Source organism: Pan paniscus, chromosome 13 (genome assembly GCF_029289425.2).
Source record: "Pan paniscus chromosome 13, NHGRI_mPanPan1-v2.0_pri, whole genome shotgun sequence".
Classification (NCBI taxonomy): Eukaryota; Metazoa; Chordata; class Mammalia; order Primates; family Hominidae; genus Pan; species Pan paniscus.
The window spans coordinates 59123224-59148486 of NC_073262.2; the positions used below are offsets into that span (position 1 = coordinate 59123224).

Genomic DNA, 25263 nt, shown 5'->3' on the forward strand with positions numbered 1-25263 from the left:
AAGATTTCCAGTGATTCTTCTGCCTTGCTCTATTGAGTTTCATTGCCTCATTACTTAGGATTACTCATTCCACCCTATGCCCTAGTCAGACCACACCCTCTTGTTCTTGAAAATGATGTGTTGTCTTATACCATTATGTCTTTGCTCATAGTCACTCTGGACATAGTACACCTTCACTGTTAAAGTTACATATTGCCTTCCCTAGAAACCTCCCCTGATGCTTCCTGCCTTCTCTTTCCTTCAGGGGTAAGTAATCCCTTAGCGCCTTGTCCTTATTTTTATCATTTTTATTTGTGTTAGAATGCTTCTCTCTAAGCCATTAGTTTTTTAAAGGCAGAAACCAGTAAGTGATTCATCTTTGTTTACCCATGGTCTAATACAGTAGGTGCCCACAAATGTTTGTTGAGTAAATGAAAACTCACTGCATATTTGAGTTTCCATATTGCCTTTGTTTGGTGAAATCTAAATTATATATTTTTTGCTTCTTTTTTTTAACAGTGCAGGAAATTTTTCTGATGAAGTAGTAGATGAGTGCAGAAAAAAACTGATGTCCATGTAGTTATTTAGGATGGGAAACAGACTTCATCCTGTGTTCTTTTCCTTCTACTGAGTGACTTTTACTGCTTGATTTATCCAGTGATTTTGCTCACTATTGCCATTGTTTTTTGGTGAATTGTAATCATTAACGTTTTCAGTGGTACACCAAAGAAATGCAAACAAATGTGATTTTCTGGTTGTTTAATTGGGCATTTTCTAGTGCCCACTTACAATTGTGGGATTGGGGTATGGAGCCTTCTAGAATATTGGTGAAAAGTCTAGTCCTTTAGGTTTCTTCAAATGTTGGTCTTCTTGGGCCAGGCGCGGTGGCTCACATCTATAACCGTAGCACTTTGGGAGGCTGAGGTGGGCAGATCACCTGAGGTCAGGAGTTTGAGACCAGTCTGGCCAATATGACGAAACCTTGTCTCTACAAAAATACAAAAACTAGTCGCATGTGGTGGCGCACAACTGTAATCCCAGCTTCTCTGGAGGCTGAGGTGGGAGAATTGCTTGAACTTGGAAGGTGGAGGTTGCAGAGATCACACCACTGCGCTCCAGCCTGGGCAACGGAGTGTGACTCTGTCTCAAAAAAAAAAAAAAGTTGGTCTTCTTGATCCTACATGAACTAATTAATTCTGTATTCCAAAGAATTAAGATAATGCAAATCAGATGGCAGCAGAATGAATCAAGTAAGAGTGGGAAGGGCAAATGTGAAATGAGGGGGCAGGAGTGAGTCACTCTTTTGTGTAGATGGATAGGGAATGCTGGAAAGGGGAGGGTGAAGGTGGGTTGGGGGCTGTGGGAGAGTCTGAGCAATAAGGAGATGGCATAGCATGGGTAAAGGTGGTTTGGGCGACACAGTGGTTAGCAAGCTCTGTGGTTAGCATGCTCTGCATGAGTGACCAAGCAAGGCCCGTTTTGGCACTTGAGATGGGATCACTGACCCTCATTCCCCAGTTCTCATTGTAAGGTTAAACAAAGATGCAGTGTATGCTTTCATATTTTGAGATTAGGGTATCATTCTAGAAGGGACACATTCTTGAGAAATAGCTTGATTTCTTTAAAAAAAAATTGACTCATAGACTGTTTCCATGGCATTTTGATTTTTTATTAGTATTTTTTCCTAAGGTACTTAGATGGTGTCCAGAGTTTGTGATAGAGCCAGAAAGCAACTCCCCACCTTCTCTGAAATAAAAATAAATACCAAGAAGTACTATTCTAAATAGAGGACCAGAAACTACTCATATGGGTCAAAGTTGTCCCAATGACTTGGGTTAACTCAGGCCACAAACCTTTGCTCAGGCTTCTTACAGGGAATATTTTTAATCTGCCAATTGACAGACTACTAGAGATAGAGGTATAAACGTTGGACTCCATGTGATTAGAGCCTGACCTGAAGGGAAAATCCTCTTGCCTCCTTCTGACCTCTGTAACAGGTAACCTGTGACCCAGAAATAGATCTGCATTAGATGTTGGGCTTGATATGGGTTTATTTTTGATAGAACACTCTGAAATAAGAGTGTCCATTCTATTTGAGTGAATGTTTATTTGGGGGAAAGATGCTAGAGATATGCCAGAAGAGGCTGCCTGCCTGTGTCTTTTCAGGGAAACAATGGGATTTATTTCCCCAACCTGTGAGTGTTAAGTGTACTTGGTTGTTCAGAACAAAGTGCTGGTTAGGCCAAAGCAGGGTTGTGGCCCGATGGAAATTGGTTGGTTGCTTTTGCTCTCTTGTAACAATAGTCTTCTATATCCCAATTCCACGTGCAAATGTGGACAATGTGTGAAAAGGCCAGAGCTTATTGTAGATGCTCAGTAATGTTATGTATTAGCAGTGGGAGTTGTTGGATAGCAGATGTATTTTTATGCTTTACTTATATTACCTCGAATTCTCAGTATAACTTGTGACAAAAGAGATTTTATAAACGAGGAAACTAAAGCTCATAGTCACACAGCTAGTAAGTGGCTAAGTTGGAATTCACCCAGGGCTGTCTGTGTCTTCTGTCTCCTACACTGGCTGCCTCCTGCACTGAATTTTCTCCTGGGTGTCATTGGTGTCATTTGAATATGCCGAGGACAGCAGCCTATGACTAGCAGGTCCCTGGCTGTGCCTATAGGAGTAGCTGTGTTCCTGCAGGCAAGCACTAAATTATCACAGGGTGGGGAGAGAGAGGGAATGTTGGCCCCCATTTTAGGATGGTCTGTCTCTTCTCTGTGCATCTGTGGACTTCCTTTAGGGCCTGGCACAGTGGAGGGGCCCCCTGGGTGTGTTAACTAAAGAGATTCTGTAGTTATGGAGTTGAAATTTGGGAAACACCCAGTTCCAGGAAGGTTGATCAGCTTTGCAGTTTCTGGTTTGATTTGTTGTTGGGATTTCCAGTGTTGCATTAAAACTGCAAATCCCCGAGGGGCTGTAATGTGCAATAACTAAAAATGTAGGGCGAGTTTAGGTGCAGCTTAACTCAAGCTTAAATGGTTATTGTGTCCCATGCTCAAGGCAAATTCATTTTAGTTAGGGTGGAGATTTTTCTAGAATGAGGCAGATAATTCTGTGACATTTTCCAGTTCTTACTCAAAGATTCCTAATAAATTATAAAGGCAAACTATTCTTTTTCTTTTTCTATATGGGTCTTTTACTGTAGTTCATTAAAGATGAGAAAAGTTGTATAACAGGAAAATCACTCAAGTAATGGTCAGATGATATGGGATTTGGTCAAATGTCAGCTATCCATCTGCATGGTGCTCTTTGGAATTCTTTTTTTTCAGGTCTCTTTCTCTTATATGCATGCACACGTATATTCCACATTTTTTTTCTAATTACAAGAATAATTCATGCTTATTTTAGACATCTAGAAAATAATGCACACAAGGAAGAAAATAAAAATGATTCATAATACTACCATTCAAAGGTGAGATTTTTAACATTTTGGGGTATATTCGTCTAACCTTCACTTGTGAGTGTGTATGTGTGTGTATGTACATATACTTTAAAATAGAAATATATATATATGTATACACACACACAAAGATACTGTTTTATTTACTTTTGTTCTCTTCATAATTAATTTTCTACTTGTCCGTTACCCCATCTCTATCCAGAGTGTACTTAACTCAGAAAGGATTAATTCCTACAAGGTGAAGAAATTCTAGAATGTCTAACTTATTTAAGGGTGCCATTTATTTTTTTAGACTTTTCTTTATTATGATTCTTTTCAGTATGAAAGTGTTGCTTTTTCAAGTCAGAGTGGGTTAAGGGGATGTTGATGGCAGTCATTTGGCATGGTGAGTGACTTACACCTACTGTCCGGTTTAGGTGGTAAAAATGGCAGAAGGCCTTGGAGTGCCAAAGGCAAGGGTTATGGGTCCAGCAGTGCCATGAAAAAGGGAATATAGGCTGGGCGCGGTGGCTCACACCTGTAATCCCAGCACTTTGGGAGGCTGAGGTGGGTGGATCACGAGGTCAGGAGATTGAGACCATCCTGGCCAACATGGTGAAACCTACTAAAAACTACTAAAAATACAAAAATCAGCTGGGCATGGTGGCGCATGCCTGTAATCCCAGCTATTTGGGAGCCTGATGCAGGAGAATCGCTTGAACCAGGGAGTCAGAGGTTGCAGTTAACTGAGATCATGCCACTGCATTCTAGCCTGGCGACAGAGCAAGACTCCATCTCAAAAAAAAAAAAAAAAAAAGAAAGAAAGAAAAAGGGAACATATAGAAGATCTCAATCTTTTACGTAAGGACACTGAAGTCCAGGGAAGTCTGATGGCTTTGTTCAGGCTGAGACTATCGTAGGGTAGACTGACATCTCAGGTTGCTCACTGCCCATTCTGTAATCTCTGCAGAGCACTTGGCTGCCACATAGTATAATCTGAAAAACACACCATGTTGCTGGCAGCTGCCAGACGAATGACTGAAGGAGTAAGCTCAAGTGCACTAGGTGAGGTCAGGCCTGAAGGTCATTGGACTGATACTGAACCTGGCGTGTTGACAGGAATCCTATTAGAAATGCCACTTAGTCACTTGCTTCCTGACTGCTTCATGGTAGGAACAGAGGCTCAAACTATGGCCTGAATTTTTTGGATTAAGTTTAAGTTTTACTTAATATTATCCCAATTTTATCTCAGACATTATCTCGAAATTATTTCAAAATTTATGGTTGAAGAGAGGCTGTTGAGTATAAATTGCTAATGTACTCTGCTGAATTCCATCAGCTATGTGATTTGACTGAGAACAGTACGATCCTAGCCCACTGGGGTCTGGTGAATTGCATCTGCTCAGCCAGAGTGTTCCTTGAGCTGGAATTGAAATGCATGGCCCTTTAGTTTCCAGTGTGATGCCAACACTTCAGGCAATTGACTTTTGCTCTTCAGTCTCCAATAGGGGGAAAATTATGAAATAAAATGGGGATAGGCCAGGCATCCTCAAGATTCAAACCCATAAATATAAATAACTGTAATTAATCATATGCAGTCTCTCTTGCCTGTTAAATTTATACTCAGCTGGGTCAATAAGCTTCACACAGCTCTTAACTTCCTGGCCTGTAGTTGGTGGGAAATGCTCTGGGTGCCTCAGCCTTTAGAGATGTGACCTAGGGTTCTTTTCCAATATGGGTCCAAAATCAGTGCAAATTATAATGAGTTGTGGGGTGAGAAAAGTCACCTGCAAACAACCCCAGCCCAAGGGGAAATAGAAATATAAAAAAGACTTCTGTTGGCATTTAAGAGGCTCTCTTAGTTGACACTGTCTGTTCATTGTTGCTAGCCTGTTAGACTGAGTGAGATGAACAGTCTTTCAAGTATGTAAGTTCAGTACATATTTACATTCAAGTTTATCCCTAAAGTATTTGTTTCCCTATTATAGAATCTTGTAGATTGCAGTTGGTATTTTTGCCTGTTTTCTCATGTAATTTGTTAACTCTTTCCCCCTCTCCCATTGTGTCCTTTTTTCTATACTTGCATCTACTCATTATGAACATGGCTAATGGTATCCTAATGAAAAAGCAACCCTCTCTCTCTCCTGGGGGTCATTGGTGTCATTTGAATATGCCAAGGATAGCATCCTATGACTAGCAGGTCCCTGGATGTGCCTGTGCCTATAGGAGTAGTTGTGTTCCTGCAGGCAAGCACTAAATTATCACATTTTCTCTCTCTCTCTCTTTTTTTTTTTTTTTTTTTTTTGAGACAGGATCTCACTCTGTTGCCCAGGGTGGAGTGCAGTGGTGGGATCTCAGCTCGCTGTAGCCTTGACCTTCCAGGCTCTACTTTTACTCTTATTACCCTAAAAGGCATCCTCTATACTGCAGCTAGGGCATTTCTTCCTTTCTTTCTGAAATATAAGTTTCATCGTATCATTGTACTGATTAAAATTCTCCACTGACTTTTTTGTTTGTTTGTTTTTGAGACAGGGTCTCACTTTGTCACCCAGGTTGGTGTGATCGTGGCTCACTGTAGCCTCCAACTCCTGTGCTCAAGCAATCCTCCTGCCTCAGCCTCCTGAGTGGCTGGGACTATAGGTGCATGTTACCATGCCCAGCTCATTTTTTCTATTTTTTGTAGGCACAGGGTCTCACTATGTTACCCAGGCTAGTCTCAAACTCCTGACCTCAAGCGATCCTCCCACCTTGGCCTCCCCAAGTGTTGGGATTACAGGCATGAGCCATCATGTCCAGCCTACCCCAGTTATCCTCTAACCTATTATTTCATCTTTATTTTTTCCTAGTAATTCTCACTTTCAAAATACTTAATTTTTATGTTTGTTTACATGTTTATTTTTGTCTCTTCCAATCCATGAGAGTAGAGGAATTCCCAGCCCCTGGAACAGTGCTGGGGATCTGCCAGGTATTCAGTCAATCCCAGTTGAATGTATGTTACCTGAACCAATGCTCCTCCTCCTGTCTTCTTCACTTGGGTAGGTCCTTCACGGATACTTTCCTGAGTATTTGATGGAACTCTTGCTTTGGTTATATTCTAAGAAATTACAATTTTAATCTTTCCTTTGCTAATGGTATGTTTTCAATAAGCCAGTTCTCAAGGAATTTTCGAGTTTTTTAGAAGCAGCAGATGGATTTTTTTGGTCCATTTATCTGCAAATATTTCTTTAAATGCAGGAGAGCACAGAAAAATATACTAATTGTTTCTAGCACAGAAGCAGAGAGTGTTGCCATGTTTTTTCAAGATAATATGGATCTATTCAGATGAGGTAGAATTGAAATAAGAATTTTCTTTTTCTAAGGCCTGGACTCTGTGCATGTACCTGGTTTGACATTCTTTTTTTCTTTTTCTTTTTTCTTTTTTGAGATGGAGTTTTGCTCTTGTTGCCCAGGCTGGAGTCCAATGGCGTGATCTTGGCTCACTGCAACCTCCGCCTCCCGGGTTCAAGCAATTCTCCTGCCTCAGCCTCCCAAGTAGCTGGGATTCCAGGCATGCACCACCACACCCGGATAATTTTTTTTTTTTTTTTGTATTTTTAGTAGAGATGGGGTTTCTCCATATTGGTCGGGCTGGTCTCAAACTTCCAACCTCAGGTGATCTGCCTGCCTTGGCTTCCCAAAGTGCTGGGATTACAGGCATGAGCCACCACACCTAGCCTGACATTCTTAACTCTATGTAAGAGGCTGGGGTAGTTTGTTTCATTCACAGTGTGTATAGCAAAATCCAGATGTTTTCTAGTAAGCTCCACTAACCTGAAACACATAAAAGAAGGGGGTAAAAAGATCCCTGAAGAGTTAGAGCCAGAACATTGAAAACCAAGTGTTAAAATTCTAGTAAGTAGCTCCTTTAGCCTTACTTAGAGCTATTTACTTGTATTTGAAACAGTTAAACTAACTTGGCTCTCATTTTTCTAACCACAGTGGTAACAATGACGAGTTAATGGGTGCAGCACACCAACATGGCATATGTATACATATGTAACAAACCTGCATGTTGTGTACATATATCCTAGAACTTAAAGTATTAAAAAAGAAGTGAGCTCAAAGATAAACAGGGAAGATTATCATCAGCCTGATAGTTTGGAAGAAGCAGGAAAATTGTAGGAAGCAGAGAGAGGAAGAATTCATACAGGAACAGACTGGGACCTGAGACCACTAAGTAAAGGGATTAATAGTGTTGTCACTCCTATTATTCCTGAGGCCATCACCATATCATAGCATGTACATATGGATGGCTGTAAGTCGTCAATAATTGAATTCATGGTTAATATTATTTAAGAAGCCAAAGTGTGACTTACATTCTTGAAATATAGTATTTTAATCCAAAAGAATACAGAATTTTTTTTTAACTGTATACTCCACTCAGATGTAAACTGTTGGAATGCAGGGATTTTTTTGTGTGTGTTCTTTGTTTGCTCAGTGCCTGACACATGATGGATGATCAGTAAATAATTATTAAATAAAACCATGAATGCAAGTTTTAATTATCTAACAGTGCTAAATAAATAGGACATTAAGAGAATGCCACATTTAATGCATGAGGGTTGTTTCCCCTTCTTCATCTACTGAATGAAGAAAAACCATAAAGTAATAAACTTTTGAAGTTAAAATAGCTTTGGACATTTTGAAGGCTAGCTCATATATAGTTGGAGTGAGGATCAGCAAGTTCAAGTGATTTGCCTGAAATCGCAGAGCAAGTTAGTGGAAGAGACAGAATTACAAGGGTGTCTTTCCTTCCAGAATACCCCCTGATGATTTTCTTTTTTAATTTAGAGTTTTGGGAATACAACATAGAGAATTATATATTTTTGGGAAAGACTATATAGTTCTTTTTTGAAAAAAAGATCAATGACAGCTTCAAAAGGAATATTGAGTCCAACCCTTTATTTTCTCTATTTATGCTATTTAAATTTTAGACCTGTCACCTCTGTGGTATTAGCTCTGTAATGTTGATACCAAGCATCTTATGCAGAATGACTAGACTGTAGTACTTGAATGCTTTTCATGAGGGTTTGTGCTAGCCCTTTTAAAGAAGAAAAGAAATATCTTTTTCTTTAGTTTGGAAAGGATGCGCTATTCAACTGAGGAGAGTAAGATCTTATGACCAAGATCATTTTAGCCAAAATGACTGAGATAGAAATACAGCTTTCCTCATTATTTTTGCATAGGTGAAGGAAAATGTAGTATATTTTCTTCACTTTTTTTGGAGTGGGGATGGAGCATTTAGGAAATACATTGTTTTCACTTACTTTAAATGGGAATTTTGTTAGCAGAATGAATTACTTCAATCTGTTTCTCTTATCTGATTCTTATTTCCTTGTGAGTCAGACATTTTTAGGAAGTGTAATCAGTAAGCTAAATATTCTAATACATGATTATTTTCACTACAGTACGTCTCAGGTTTCCTTTTTCATATATGCATTGTATCTGTACTTTGGCTCTTTGTTGTAGTTCCATTTATACTTGTGGATTATTAGATGTACAGAGGAGTAAATTTTAAATGTAAATTTCAACAGGTTACAGGAGAAAAAAGACTGCAGGATGGAAAAACTAGTCAGCTTTTTTCCTAGGGATCTTCTCTCTGTCAAGGAAACAGAGTGACTGGTCTTCCCACCACAGCGCACTTCTTGATCTCTTATAACTCTCAGTCACCACTTATACATTAAATATATGTGTAGTGATGTTTGTAATAGAGCTGTATTCAAATTGAGAACTTTCTTTTACAATGAACTGAACAATAACTGAAGTTATTGTGCTATAACTAATTATTATTAAAAATTCAGTCATAATTAAAAAAAATAAGCTCAGGATTTCTTAAACCATCTTCAACAGATACTTCCCCAAATACATTTCTAACGGCATATAATGCAGTTGCAACAGGAACTTTTGAAAGAATTGGTACATTTTCTTCTTTTTTTTTTTTTTTTGAGATGGAGTCTTGCTTTGTTGCCCAGGCGGGTGTGCAGTGGCATGATCTTGGCTCACTAAAGCCTCCACCTCCTGGGTTCAAGTGATTCTCCTGCCTCAGCCTCCTGAGTAGCTGGGACTACAGGCACCCATCACAATGCCTGGCTAATTTTTGTAGTTTTAGTAGAGATGGGGCTTCACCATGTTGGCCAGGCTGGTCTCGAACTCCTGACCTCAAGTGATCCACCCGCCACGGCCTCCCAGAGTGCTGGGATTACAGGCATGAGCCACCGTGCCTGGCCTGGACTTTGTTTTCTTACGAAACATTTTACAGTATGTATTCAACAGCCATGATTGTAGTTACTCTGTAAGGCTTTGTTAGTTTTAATAAATTTTGAGGGAAGGCTTGATATGTTTTAATCTTAAGACAGACATTTAAAACTCTTTAATTTGCAGCTTATTTTATAGCAAGGTAAAGGACTTTTTCTTTTCTTTTCTTTTCTTTCTTTCTTTCTTTCTTTTTTTTTTTTTTTTGAGACAGGATCTCATTCTATCACCTGTGCTGGAGTGCAGTGGTGCCCTCACAGCTCACTGCAGCCTTGAATTCCTGGGTTCAAACAATCCTCCCACTTCAGTCTCCTGAGTAACTGGTACTACAGGCATGTGCCATCATGCCCAGCTAATTAAAAAGATTTTTTCTGTAGAGACAGGGTCTCGCTTCCCAGGTTGGTCTTGAACTCCTGGCCTCAAGGGATCCTCCTGCCTGGGTTTCTCTAAGTCTGGGATTATAGATGTTAGCCACCCACCACTCCAGGCCTTTTTCTTGTTTTGATTACTGAAGTAGATTCTGTAACAGCATGTAAAATGTAAAAGAGCGTTTATGCTGCCAAAGGAATGTCAAACATTATCTTAACCCAATAAAGGGTTAGTAAAGGGGCGGAAAGACTGAAAGAAGCACAGGACTAGTATGGTCTGTTTGACTAATGAACTTCTTTTGAATGTTATCAATGAATGTGTTTCATTGATAACATTCCTGCCTCCTCAAGGCAGATTTAAAGTTTTTCTCCCTGTTGTGCTATCTCCTTTTCATGCTAAGTCAACCATTTCTTGTTAGTTGATATAAATGCAAGTTTGTTTAATTCTGTACTAGGCATGTTATCTACTCAGCTCCTTAACCTGACTTGTGTTTTTACAAGGGGTTGGCATTTTTGTGAAGGAATGCTTCAAGTTTTCACTTGGGAGGGACATTTTATTTTGGGGCTCTCAGGGTTACCCTCAATTATGTATATGGTAAGCAAAGAAGGCAGAAATAGATTTTAATGGAATATTAAAGATAGGATTGTATGACTTTAAACACAAATCCGTGAATATATCTGGAGTGATACAGAGTATATATTAACTTTGATTTTAAAATGAATTTAAAATGGAATACAAATTCACTTGCATGCACTAACTATAGTTCTTTATGACTTTTATAGCAATTGTATGGAAAGCAAACATAATAGAAACTATTCTATTATGAATTAAGCTGTGGTTATTTGCATTTAATGAATATAATGAGCTTCATTGATTTCTTATAATTCTATAGTGAGCCTCATGAAATAAAGAAAAAGGGTCAAATTTGTGACTATAGTTCCAGCGTGTATTTTAGAAATGGTAGAAAGCATAAGTATGTTATATGGCAATTGCCTTGGAAATGGCATATATTTTGTAAAAAATCGGGTCTTAAATAATGCATCACTACTAGAGTGCAAACGTGTATCCTTGTGTTCCTCTAAGGCTCCCTCCCTTTCAATGCATTTTTTGTTTTAGAGGACTTTGTGAAATAAATGCTCGATTAACAGTTATGACATTATTAAACTTAACCCCCCCATCACACATCAGAAATCCCCATGTAATAATGTTTGCAACAAATTTTTTATAAACAGAGACTTTTAACTGGCTCACTTTAAATAGTTATTGACCTTATTTTCTCCTTCTTTTGTACCTTTTACTTGCATTTTTTGAACTCTGCCCCTGAAACTAGCTCAACTCGTTTCTTAGCCAGCTTCTCCTGTCAAGCTTCCAGGCTCCTGCCCTCCTTTGAGTCTGAGAAGTGGTCCTGGGCCAACCTCGTTCTCGCTGTTGGTTTGCTTCTAAAATGATATAATTGACATAAAGGTGACCCAGGGAGACTCAGAATTTTCTAGCTTTACACTATGTGAATTGATATAAATATAGTGTTTATTTTCTTTCGCTTTCTCTTCGTTTCCTGATTTTTTTTTCTCATTCTTCTTTATGGAAATACTCTTCCTCTGCTAAAATTGTTTACTTTCTCTTGGGCTGGGGTGGGCCCTTCTGGCAGTAATTGCCTGGGGAAATAAATGGATTGGAAGTGAAAGAACCTGCCCTTCTTGGAAGCAGGCTGGCCTTTTGATAGGGTGTGGAAGTCAGGGACAAAGCTAGTGTCTGGATGCCTTCCCAGCAATGTGTGAGTGTGTTGCTTTAGCTTCTTCCACCACAGTCCAAAAATTTGTGTATTTAGAACCTGAGGATTATGTTTCACACATTTCTGTTGACTTTTACTTGGTTTTTTGATTTATCTTGCGTTATCAGGATAATGCTTTTCTCAGTGACTTCGGAAAAGCCTTTTTGTTTGTTGTTTGATATCCTGTTCAGTGTATATATTCTTTACAACTATAGGTTGTTATTGTTGTGTTTGTGTGTTTTTGCTTTTGATATAATAGAGAAAAGGCTAAAGAAGGTGACGGAAGGATAAAAGTTTCTTCTGTTTTCTTAGGACTTGATACATTCACTTCTTTCCATAGGGATTGTCTTTTGTGAAGAACCCTTGGATCAATTTCCTGTCCAGTCTTGGCCTAAATCCTTTTTAAAAGCAACAACAACAAAAGAGGAGAATTCACTTTCAGTTTACAGAATAGACCTCCTCTCTGTTTCCAGAGAACAGGCTAATGTGCCTCTTCTGTTTGACTGTTTTGTTCATTTAGGTCTGATAGCTTTCAAAAAGTACACTTGAGGGCTCTCTGTGTGTTTCTGTAGGAATCACATGTGTAAGATACAGGTGTGTAAGTCCTTCTCTGCTTGGCTGGGGGGAATGCGTTTGCAGGCAGAGTACTAATCATGATCCCCACAGTAAAGTAAAACTTGGGGAAAGAGTGGTACATGGTATGCTTTGATTGTTACTTGTCTGAGTAAGCACTTTATCAGCATATGTTTGGTGTGTCTGAACTATGAGATACCTCCTTCAAGGGAATTGTACAAAACATTTGTTATCACATTAATTGGAATAATAAAAGGTTTGCTTGCTAAAACACATCTAGTTCAAGCCACCCAGTGATCTTGACTTTTATAGTTAAAAGGGTGCTGCTGGGAGGGAAGATGCTTTTGAGCTCACTCCTTCTGTTTTACTGTGGACTTGCTGTCAAGCTATCCATGATTACAGACCCGTTTGCTAGGACCTTCTCTGATGAGGTTCTATATGCTTATTTTGTAAGACTCATGCACTTTTCTTCAATAAGTCACTGGATTTGTATGCGAGTGTGAGGCCTGGCCCTCTGAGTTGTGCCTTCCATGCATGTGACAGTGTGACACGACTCAAAATAGTTGAAGGAGTGGGTTTTGCATGCACAGCTACAGGAGCAGGTGGCTGCACAGATGAAGTGTAAGGAGCATTTGCTACCTTTGGACCACAAAAGGCTTAGGTAAAGGGCTTAGTGATTAAAGGGCTACCTCTAGGTTACATCTTGGGGTTTTTATTTAATGTTTGAAATGCCTTGTACATCTGGATTTCTCAGTGTAGGTGATTGGAAGAGCATGGATCGCTTTTATTTATTTTTAATTTCTTTTTTCTTTTTAATTTTTCTGGGTACATAGTATGTATACATATTTTTGGGTACATGAGATAATTTGCTACAGGCATGCAATGAGTAACAGTAATATCAGGGTAAATGGGGTATCCATTACCTTAAGCATTTATTTCTTTGTGTTACGAACATTCCAATTACATTCTCTTAGTTATTTTTAAATGTACAGTAAGTTATTGTTGACTGCAATCACCCTGTTCTATCAACTTCCAGATCTTATTCATTCTAACTATGTTTTTATACTCATTAACCATCCCTACCCCAACCTCACTACCATCTCCAACCTTTGGTAGCCATCCTCTACTCTCTGACTCTCTGTCTCCATGAGTTCATTTGTTTTTATTTTTAGCTCCCACAAATGAGTGAAAATATGCAAAATTTGTCCTTCTGTGCCTTATTTATTTCACTTAACATGATGTCCTCCAGTTTTACCCGTGTTGTTGCAAATGAAATGATCTCATTCTTTTCTTTTTTGAGACGGAGTCTCTCGCTCTCTCGCCCAGGCTGGAGTGCAGTGGCGTGATCTCAGCTCACTGCAACCTCCACCTCCCAGGTTCACGTGATTTTCCTCCTGTCTCAGCCTCCTGAGTATCTGGGATTACAGGCACCCACCACCATGCCTGGCTAATTTTTTTGTATTTTTAGTAGAGATGGAGTTTCACCATGTTGGCCAGGCTGGTTTCGAACTTCTGAACTCAAGTGATCTGCCCACCTTGGCATCCCAAAGTGCTAGGATTACAGGTGTGAGCCACTGTGCCCAGCCTGATCTCATTCTTTTTTATGGCTGAATACTACTTCATTGTGTATATGTACCACATTTTTGTTATCCATTTGTCTGTTGATGGACACTTAGGTTGATTGAAAATCTTGGCTATTGTGACTAGTGCTGCAATAAACATGGGAGTGCAATATGGGATGCCTTTATGTCTTGCTGGAGAATGCATGCCCCGAGGACAGCAAGGCTGGTCGTTGAAATTACTCTTCTGTAATTGATCTTTGAGCTGTACTCTCCGCCCCTCCATTGGTCATGCTTGTAAGGGATGGAGAGAAATATGCTTACTTCTATGCTGGCATAAGAATCAAAACCCTGAGAAGTTCTAAACTAATGGAGAGCATGGGGATTAGAAAGGTAATTGAGGTTTCTATATAAGAAACCAGAAAGATAGGAGAGTTTTTGTAAACATAAAGGTGTTACAGGAAGGGGGTCCCCATCCAGATGCCTAGAGAGGGTTCTTGGATCTCACACAAGAAAGAGTTAAGGGTGAGTCCATAAAGTGAAAGTGAAGGAATAAAAGAATGACTACTCCATAGACACAGGGCTGCTGGTTGCCCATTTTTATGGTTATTTCTTGATTATATGCTAAACAAGGGGTGGCTTATTTTACCCAGCTCCTATTCAAGATGGAGTTCCTCTGGTTCACATGCCTCTGACAAAGGGACCCAGGGCTTATTCCACAGAGGAGTGATAAATGTATTTGCATGGAATCTTTTTCTTTTTCTTTTTTTTTTAAGACAGGGCTTTGCTCTGTCGCCCAGGCTGGAGTGCAGTGGTATGATCATGGCTCATTGAAGCCTTGACCTCCTGGGCACACATGATTCCTCCCACTTTGGCCTCTTGAATAGCTGAAACTAGAGGTGTGCGCCACCATGCCCAGCTAATTTTTAAATTTTCTTTAATAGAGATGGAGTCTTGCTTTGTTGCCCAAGCTGGTCTTGAACTCCTGATATCAAAGAATCCTCCTGCCTTGGCCTCCCAAATTGCTGGGATTACAGGTATAAGCCACTGGTCCAGCCCATTTGCATGATTCTTACTTGTGCTAAATTTGTATTTTGATAAGTAAGGCTTCTGGAAGAGAGAAGACAGGAAGATGAGGAGGAGAGTGAGTACTTTTTAAAGAGATTTCAGAGGCCAGGAAGTGCGATCTGGTTCTGGAATAAATTTGCTTGTGCATAGTTGCCTTGCCTATGAATGGGAGGAGGTAGAAGTGGTGGATGCACTCAGGGACTTACATGAAATAGGATGTGAGGAGTTGTTCTTTGTTAAAAGTCACTGTCTATAATGGGAGCCCTACAAGGACATCTAAGAATTCAGCTGAGCCAGATAAGTTGCAGCAGTCAGGTACAAACAAAGGTCAGCAAACTTTGAGAAGTGGCAGATTTAGTTTTTGTTTGCTAGCAGTAAGTACATTTTGTTGTGTAGCAATTACATCTGTCAGTTCTAGGCAAAATTTTCCCAAGTACCTATTACTCTTGGGAGTTTTAGACCCAAATATTCATCTGTGCTGTTTTCTGAGTAGATGTTCTGTCAAGATCTCAAATTTTCTTAGTTGCAAGCTGAGCTTCTCTTCTTCCTTAAACCTGCTTCTCTTTCTAGATCTTAATATTGAAATCTTGGGGCCATTTTCCAGCTGCCCGAACTAAAACCACTTATTGTGTTCAGTATCTTCCTGCTGCCTCCTGTAATTGGTTGTCAGGTCTTGTCATGCTCTCTAATTGAGTGCTGTCCTTAGAGAGTTGTGCAAAACATCAGTCTCTAGATTTGCACTCTTTAATGTTGCCTTAAACCAGGCTCTTCTCTCACACGGGATCTATTTCATTGCCCTCTAATTGGTCTCTCTGTCTTCGTAAGCTTCAACACAAAAATCTACTTGAATAGTCTTTACAGAACGTTAGACAAAACATCTTACTTCCTTAATCTACAGCCTCTACTCCCCGTTGCCAACAGGATATCATATAAATATTTTACTTCACGTGTACACAGTCTTCCTCTCTCTTCCCTCTGGACTTCTTTTTAAACCCCGTTTCTAGCTGTACATCATCTCCAGCCAAACGAGATAACTATTTGTATGCCTAGAACGTACCATGATGCTCCCCTTTCTCCGCCAATTGTCTTTCTCTATAACGTTCCCTACTCACTCCCCTCCAAATTCTTTTCCCCTTCAAGACCCTTCTCCAAAATCCTGTCTTCACTGAAGCCTTCTTTAATTCTTTTAGTCAGAGTCAATTTCTTGCAACATTAAAATGATATAGCACCTTGCTTTTTTTTTCTATCAGACTATAACACTCAGTATAGCACAACTAGTTATAAGACAGAGTGCAGAGTTACAAGACACACTTTGATATTTAATCCTACAGATAGATTAATTGCTTGTGGGCAGTTAGTTGATAAACTCACAGATATATTTAGTTGAGCACCATTTGTTTAGGTTTTGCCAACTGAGCTGGTGTTCTCCTTGCAAGAATTAGAGCTAGCTCTGGTCTATGTCAATGCAGCAGCTGGTCCTGAGTAAGCATATATGTGATTTAATTAAAAGGCTATAAAACATGGATTTGAAGCTATGATAAATAAGCTAATTCTATTTTTAAAAATTTTTTCACCTCTGGTTTCCTTGAACATTTATTGCAGAAGTTAGTAAAGATTTGTGTATATTTTTGGTCCCCTTCTTTGCTAGTTTTCTAGTAAAGCTGTTACTTAGAAGGAAATAATCTTTTTTTTTTGTTTGTAATCATTGTGAAAACGTTTCTCCTTACAATGGTAAATGGGTACATGTTGTCCACAGCATTTGGTTTATATAGTTCTAAATTTCATTCTTTCAGCATTAAAACAAAGTTCTTTTTTAAATTTTTTATTTTTTGAGACAGGGTCTTACTCTGTCACCCAGACTGGAGTGCAGTGATGCAATCTCAGCTCACTGCAGTCTCCGCCTCCCAGGCTCAAGGGATTCTCTTGCCTCAGGCTCCCGAGTAGCTGGGATTACAGGCGCATGCCTCTACTGCCTGGCTAATTTTTGTATTTTTAGTAGAGACAAGGTTTCAGCATGTTGGCCAGGCTGGTCTTGAACTCCTGACCTCAAATGATCTACCCACCTCAGCCTCCCAAAGTGCTGGGATTACAGATGTGAGCCACCGTGCCCGGCCCTAAAACAAAGGTCTTACATTACCTGGCAGAAGATTACTAGTAGATACTTTGCTAGAGACTTCTTCATTGCCTTGGAGATTAACCCAAATGCCAAGGGACTGAACATTTGGGTGATTGTTTGAGAACAGGGCCTTCTTTTGGGAGTGACAACAAAATATGGTATAGCTTTTGGGGAGAAGTTGCCTTTTGAGACCAAAGGCAGGACAGAACCACCAGGGCTCAAGAACATAAACTCAGTCTTGTTTTCTCACTTAGTAGGCAGTGACTTTGGGGAAATCCCCCATTTCCTCTGAGCTACCACTGCCCCTTTTATGAAATTAGATGTTGTGAGGGTGAAATGAGCTGATGTGTATAAAGAATTAAAAGCACAGTACCTGTTACCTAGTAAATAATAAATGGTGGTGATTATTATTGTAACATTCATAACAATAACAACACTCATAATGATAATCTTAGGAAAGTCAAGTGAAACTGGCTGATTCTTGCCTTTGACTTTGAGTTAGCCAGATGACCGTACAGAAGGATTTGATCACAGTAGAAATAATGAGCCCCCAAGCATACATTATTTTTTTAAATTATGGAAAAAGGAAAACTCTTTATTGATTATAGTTGATATTATTGCTAACTCTGCAAGATGACATGATAATGTAGTTTTTTGATAGTATTAGTGGCTCATTGGGAAAATGCATGAAAATATCTTCCTTTGCAAGTTTTGGTCTCTGACAAATCAAATTAAAACAATACTATCAGGTAGGCAGGGAACATAGGGACCCACACATTTGAAAATACTAGCTTCAAACTTAACTGGCTGAATGAACACCTCTGAGAATGAAACATTTTCATTGACTGTGTTGTATATAACTTCCCTGAGTTGGCCATGTTGATGTGTGGTATCCTTTGTGAGGTCAACAATGACATTATGAACAAGACAGAAGCAATGATAAGTCAATCAGTCACAACACTCATATCCTAGGGACCACCACACTGCTATGAGTCAGGCATGTGCATTGTTTAAGGTAAGTAGTAAATAGAACTAGGACTTTATTCTCTGTCTCCAGTTGTCAGAGGAACCCAGTTAGCCTTGAGATAGCATGCTATCTCTTGGCTGCTAGGGCTTACATTGTTGTGTGATAGGCACCCATGTGAATGTTTACAACAGTACATTGATTGGTGATAGTGAGCTATGACAAATGGGTACCTGCTAAGTTAGGGTTTTTACTATCCCAGCAACCTAGGATATAAGGTTTTGCCTAGGGTTGACTGAATGATGAATGGTGGCCCCTAGCCAGCATACACCAACTTTCCTGCATAATTTGGGAAAGAGAAGATGGTTGATATAGCAAAGGGACAGTAAAGAAGAGACCTCCAGCAGCAGAGTACATATGCTTGTGAAATATTTTCCTAGTAAGAATCAATAAAATTTTTTTTAGAGACAGAGTCTTGTTCTGTCTCCCAGGCTGGAGTGCAGTGGCACAATTGCAGCTCACTGCAAGCTCAAACTCCTGGGCTCTAATCCTGGGAAGAATCTTAATTAAAAAGATAAAGTTTAGAATTTAGGAGTTTGTCAGGAAGAATGAGATCAGAAGAAAAAAATTTTAAAAATGCCACCACATATCAGTATATAATTTATAGTATCCTAAAATGAGTTTTCTATAGAATCATAGTTATCAACTATATTGCAATTCTTTATTTAGGATAGTATGATAATAGATACAGTTTATTCAGTATGGACCCAAATATTTAACCGTATCATAATTTATGTTGAGATACTGTTTTTTTAGTATCCTAAGTTAAAACTAACTTCATAATAAATTGTTTTCTTGAGTTGTGAGCTATCAGTAGAATGTAACATGTGTTGTCCAGACAGGCCAGTGCTCCACCCCTACAAGGAAATAGGGTAGTGGCTTCCCTGTTTCCCTGCTTTTGTGAATGTAAAGTCTTAGGCCGGTCAAATTACTCAACTCTAGAATTTTTTTTAGTTGATCACACAGGATTATCTTTTTACATTTAACAGTAAAAGCGGACAAAAGGATTTTTGATGGAATTTTCATTTTTATGCAATCTTCTTAGTTTCTGAAAGAGTTAAAGAATAATTTTTAAGTCCTCATCAAAACTTTAGAAAATTCCATTATCAGTCCAGTAGTGGAAAACAAGTGAGAGGAAAGAAAGTTAAGAGCTAAGACAATGCAGAACTTGAGAAATATTCAGTGGAGCAGAGTGTGGGGTGGCTCATGTTTGTAATCCTAGCACTTTGGGAAGCCAAGGTAGGAGATTGCTTGAGTCCAGTTTGGGCAACATAGCAAGACCTTGTCTCTACAGAAAAAAAAAAAAAAAAGAAGAAAGAAAGAAAAAAAAATAGCCATGCATGGCGGCATGCACTTGGTAGTATCAGCTACTTGGGAGAATCACTTGCCCAGGAGTTTGATTTTATAGTTTGCTATGATTGAGCCACTGCACTCTGGCCTGGGTGACAGAGCCAGACTCGGTCTCTACAAAAAGAGAGAAAGAAAAAAATATAAATACAGAGAGCACAAATATACAGTGAGTGCTTGATCTGGAGGGTTTTCTCTTAAAATTTTGGTGTCATACAACTCTGGCTAGAAGAAAACTTTTTCTGTTAAGTTCCCCTAATGAAAGGAATTACAGCTGGTTAAATTGGTCAGTTTGTGAAAGCCTTAAGGCATAATACCTCTGACTTCTTATCTGTAAAGTATACTCTTTGTTTTTGAGACGGAGTCTAGCTCTGTCACCCAGGTTGGAGTGCAGTGGCATGATCTCGGCTCACTGCAACCTCTGCCTCCTGGGTTCAGGCGATTCTCCTGCCTCAGCCTCCCGAGTAGCTGGGATCACAGGCGTCCACCACCACGGCCTCCCAAAGTGCTGGGATTACAAGTGTGAGCCACCACGCCCAGCCGACTCTTTCAATAATAGAAATATAACACTGCTGGCTTTTGGCTGTAGTGAAAACTTCATTAGAAAGGGAAAAACTTGGGAAGGGAGTCTTACCACAATTTGAATTAAACACTTGCCAAAGAACCTGAAGCAAGCTGATGTTTATTGTCTTGTTGAGTGACCCAAGACTTCTTTCTGCTGGTTCTCCTTGAGGAGAGGATTAGGTGTTAAACAAATTTACAAGTATAGCGTGCAGTTTTGTTAAATACCCAATGACATTTCTTTTCACAGTTCTTTTGACTTTATACTGTTTAAATATCCTCAGTTGTCTCTTAATTTGCTTTTCTTTCTTTAATTCCTGTCGAACCAGAAAGTAACTTTTATGTGATCAATTCCCTTGTCTAGAATTTTTTGGCTATTTATTTTGAGTTGCAGTATACACATTGGTTTGTTAGTAATTTCCTTATTTTATGTTTTCTTTTCTAGTTTAACATGGTTTCATAATCTACACAGTGTCTTATTATTGGGATGGTTATGCGATAACTATCCCAATTAACTTCTTTTTGTTTCTTATTTTTCTTTGTAGGCTAAGAAATGGCATTTCAAAAGGCAGTGAAAGGGACGATTCTTGTTGGAGGAGGTGCTCTTGCAACTGTTTTAGGACTTTCTCAGTTTGCTCATTACAGAAGGAAACAAGTAAGTAACTGTACTTGTGTTGATTACAGTATGCAACTTAAATCTGCTAAAGAGCTGTCTATGGGGAATGTGTGCACTAACGGTTTTGTTTAGAAATTACTTGTGAAGTTTCTCAGTTTGATCTGAAAGATACTAATTTAGAACAGTGCCTTAATGATCCTGGAGAACTGTGTGTATCTCCTTTTTTAAAAAGTGAATTTCTTTTTCAGGAAGCATTATTTAGCCTGTGTTTTGGCTCTTTGGTTTTTAAAAGACTGCTTCATTTATGAGTGCCAGGATTTCTTCATTTAGACTTTCCTTGTCTAATTCATCGAAATGTCTGGATACCTTCTATGTTCCTGCCAAAAGTTTGTCTTATTAGAAGGCAGGCAGCTGAGAAAGGAAATGGAAAAGAAAAGGCCCAACTGAATCCTGGTTTTATTTCTTCAAGGTTTAGTTACTTATGAAGTATTACTTTGTGTTAGGTAAAAATTTAAATGAAGGAAAGCCAGGAAAATGAGATTGGTAAGAAGTTTCCAAATATTATGAAGTGTTCAGTTTCTTTTCTTTTTTTTTCTCTTTACCTTACAACTGTGACTTCCCATAGTTCAAACTGATGCCTGGAAATAATTTTGCTGAATGGCTTTGTTCTTTTCAGGCTTGAAATGCTGGCAACCACCATAGTAGTTAGTATCAGTCTCTTGTTCCCCCGTCCCATGTCATTAGGACATTTTGTGATGCTAGCTGTGTAGTGCATTTCTTTCTCAAAGATGAAGGTGAAGGAATTTGGCAAACAATTTGTAACTGAGTGATTCATTTTTCACATTTTTGTGGCTGCCTTTAAGCCATGGTTTGTCTTATACTTCTTGTTTCTGTTTCTTTGTGCTACAAGGTGGTGGAGCCAGGTGCATTGCTTGCAATCCCATATCCTGAATGAGGATCACTTTAAAAACACATATTATGGCCAGGTTCACTGACTCAAACCTGTAATCCCAGCACTTTGGGAGGCCAGGGCAGGCAGATCCCTTGAGCCCAGAAGTTTGAGACCAGCCTGGACAATATGGTGAAACCCTGTCTCTACAAAAAAAATACAAAAATTAGCCGGGTGTGATGGTGTACACTTGTAGTCCCAGCTACTCTGGAGGCTGAGGTGGGAGGACTGCTTGAGCCTGGAAGGTGGAGGCTGTAGTGAGCTGAGGTCATGCCACTGTACTTCAGCCTGGGTGACAAAGTGAGACCCTGTCTCAATCAATCAATAAAATGCATAAATAAAAACACATATTAGGAAGAATTAGTATGCTGGCCTATCATTAAAAAACCCAACAAGCCAATTTTTATGTGATTCTTGCTAAAGATGGGTGATATCGAAAGTCTTTTGATTAGCAATAGTCTTTTGATTAGTGTTAGTCTTTTTCTGCATTCTGAACTGTGAGGACATCACTCTCAATGCATGTATGTTGCAGTTTTTATTTTTTTAATTGACACATAATCATTATACATATTGATTGGGTTCATAGTGGAGTTTTGATACATACAATGGTACTAGTAATTCACTGACTTGGTATTGAAACTCTTCCTCATCCATTGATCATGCTTGATGTACTATTTCTTTTAAAAGATTGCCTTGGTTCCTTAAAAGCAAGTGTGAAAAGATGTGGCTTCTGCTGAGGCTATTTCAGAAGTGCACTTCTGTTTGGGACATGGGCATTAAGGGATTAGATTACTTCTACCATCTTTACTGGTGCTATCTGAAATGATACTGAAAAATGCCGATGCCAAAGTTCACGATATCTAATATGATGAGTTGTTGCTAAATTTATATGTGGTTTATATCTTTTAACCACAGTAAGCATGTTCTACTTCAGAGTTTATAGCTTAAATTTGTACCTAGGTAACACTGTTTTATCCCTTTTTTTGGTTTGATTTCTCTCTAATAATTGATCTTAAAGAATAGAATAAACAGAAGAGACTCTGGCCCCAAGAAGTCAAGTTATAGGTGGATTTTATTCAGTAAAATCAAGGCAAAATAAAGACCTATTGATTCCTGGGACATTTTGTCATTTTATCTTTCCTGAGTTAGACATCCTGACCACCCTAATAGCCAAATGAAATGGATAGCAGCAGCTTGAAGTCATTTATAATTTTAACCTGACAAGTTCTGTTGAAAAAGATTACTACAGGCATATGCAATCAATGAGTTGCATAAGAAATCCAACTATGTGCATTTCTTTTCTGGTGATTCCTGTCCCTTTAAGATACTGCCATTAGCATGTATTTGGGGGATAGCAGGTGCGATGTAGCCATAGGGAGTGGCAAAAAATAATAATAATAATAAAAAATAAAAGCAAGAATGAGAAGAGGAAACAACCTATTCCAGACATTGACATAAAATGACCACAGGCCTCCATTAACTCAGCTGTCCTCTCTCAGAAAATATCTGCCAATCAGAGCCATTCTAGCGGGGGGGAATTTTCCTGACTTCAATAGTCAAAAAAAATCTGCCCTTTGAGATACATTAATTGGCTACACTTTTGTTTGTAGAAGCTGGGGCCTTAAATGTGACTAGGTATGCTCCATTTTTCTGCAGAGTGATGCTTAAAGTATTGGCTTGTTACAGGTATATTTACCTACTGTATTTTTGTATTTTTTCTAGTTTCCTAAGAAGATTCCAACTGATAAACTGCCGTTTATTAAGAATAAGTTCGTTTTGAAACCCCAAGTTCCTGATGTCCTAAAGAGCCACCTATTGACTTTGGTTCTGGCACATTTTTCTGTGTTCTTGCATGCTCTGTCTTCCTGGCCCCTGGCTTGTGCCATTTGGTACTCCCAGGACAAAGCTTCTTCCCTGAAATAAAAGCAGGGGCTATATTCTAAATACAAATGGATTGAATATAAAAGTTGGTACATTGTTAAAACATGTTTGGTGATAGAGGGTAGTACTATGAGTGTTTAGGTGCCAGGTCAGCTCCTGAAAACCTTTGAGTCAATTCTATAGTTAAATTACCTTATATATGTAAAGAAAACAATTGTATGTTCTTTAAAAATTAATTAAACATAAGACAGATTGAAATTGAATAAGATGTGGTTTCACTTACCTTTAATGCAGTTGCCTGAATCAGAGCCATTGTAGGTGGGACAATAGAGGCCTCCATGGAGACTGGTGTTTCTGGGAGCAGGTTAGGGGTTAGAGGTGGTAGCAATGATGCTTTTGTCTCGCTCTACTTCATAGTATGGCTTTTCTTCATACAAGCATATTAACAATGCTATTACTTAGGTTTATCAATGATGAATAGTGCCCACTGTTGAGCCAAGTGAACTCTAGAGGTTTATTATTTTTATTTTCTAAGGGAAACAGGTCAGATTTAGAAGAGATAGAGGAATGTGAGGGTTGTTATAGCCTAAGGAGAGGGCAATTATTATTATTATTCTTTTGGAGCTGGGCAGCCTAAATCTTCAATTCCAACCAAGGAAGTTGATGAGGAAAGGAGATGAAGGTTGGCTGACTTCTTTTGCTTGTGTCCACCTGCAGGGAAGGTTTGTGGCCACAGATAACATCCACATTCCAGGCCTTCCTCAGTTAAGCATCTGAGGGCTTTTAGCGTGGTCTTAGAGTGGCTTCCTCTTCATTTTCTTGTCCCCTTTTCTTTATTTTCCACCCATAAGCAGGTGACAGTTTCCACAAAGGGAGCTTGAGTTTTCTTCTCCCCAGACCAGCTGTATGCCAAGGAACAAGGGTCTTAGTACTGCGATATAAGCATTTTACCACTCAAAGAAACCAACCCCACTGGGAATGGAGCAAGCAGACACTCTGTGGTGGTGTGGAGATTTTTTAGATCAAGTTGATTGTGATTCACTATTTAGTATAGGTTGGTTTAATAATACACTTTTAATTGGATGAAACTTGGAGGTCATCTTATCCAGTCTAAGGTCTAGTGAAAGGAAGTAGCACTTCATAGAGGAGTCTCCTTTTTCTAATTCCAGGCTGGTGGGAGAATGGAGTAGATGAAGAGGGAAATTTAAATTAGGAAAAGGGGTCATGGGATACTTTTAGAACAAGTAAACCTTTTTGAGCAACAGCAGTAGAGAGCATTAAAGTCAGGGCTCCATGAGGAGTCCTCAGGAAGATGGGAAGGTTGGGATGGGAGTGGCCAGGATGAAACAAGAATAGAGTGGGAAGGAGTACAGGGATTTCACACAGGGCTACCCTAGTCTTTTTTCTTTTCATTATAGCCCAACGGCACTGTTTAACACTTTTTTTTTAAGTTAACATTTATTTCATACCTTCTAGGTCCTAACTGGAAAAACTGATGTGATGATGTAGGCTTTTCTTTAACCTCAGTGATGTGGTTGATATGACAAAAATCTATTCAGGTCAGAAGAGTGGTCTTTCTCACATAACACATTCTAGGTTTGTTCCTTCCATGACCTGGTCTGAAGGTGTGGTGGCTTTGTGAGCCGAGGTAAAACTTGAGAACCACTGAGAGCTTTCTCAAAGCCCGGATGTGAAAATTTTTTTCCCCTCTGCACCATAAAT

General features: G+C 39.1%; 1 protein-coding gene across 5 annotated transcripts in view; it reads left to right on the forward strand.

Annotated features, from left to right (window-relative positions):
* Window positions 1-25263, forward strand: part of GPD2 (glycerol-3-phosphate dehydrogenase 2) — a 150926-nt gene that overhangs the window by 20126 nt on the left and 105537 nt on the right. For 4 of the 5 annotated variants that reach the window (XR_010109463.1, XM_003832714.5, XM_003832713.5 and 1 more), the window contains exon 2: window positions 20641-20750. Coding sequence is in view for 4 of the 5 variants with exons in the window: in XM_003832714.5 (XP_003832762.1) it covers window positions 20649-20750 (102 nt within the window). In the remaining variant the exon portion in view is untranslated. Of the gene's footprint in view, window positions 1-18083; window positions 18179-20640; window positions 20751-25263 lie in introns of those variants that run through there. The other variant, XM_063595376.1, reaches the window with a different exon arrangement.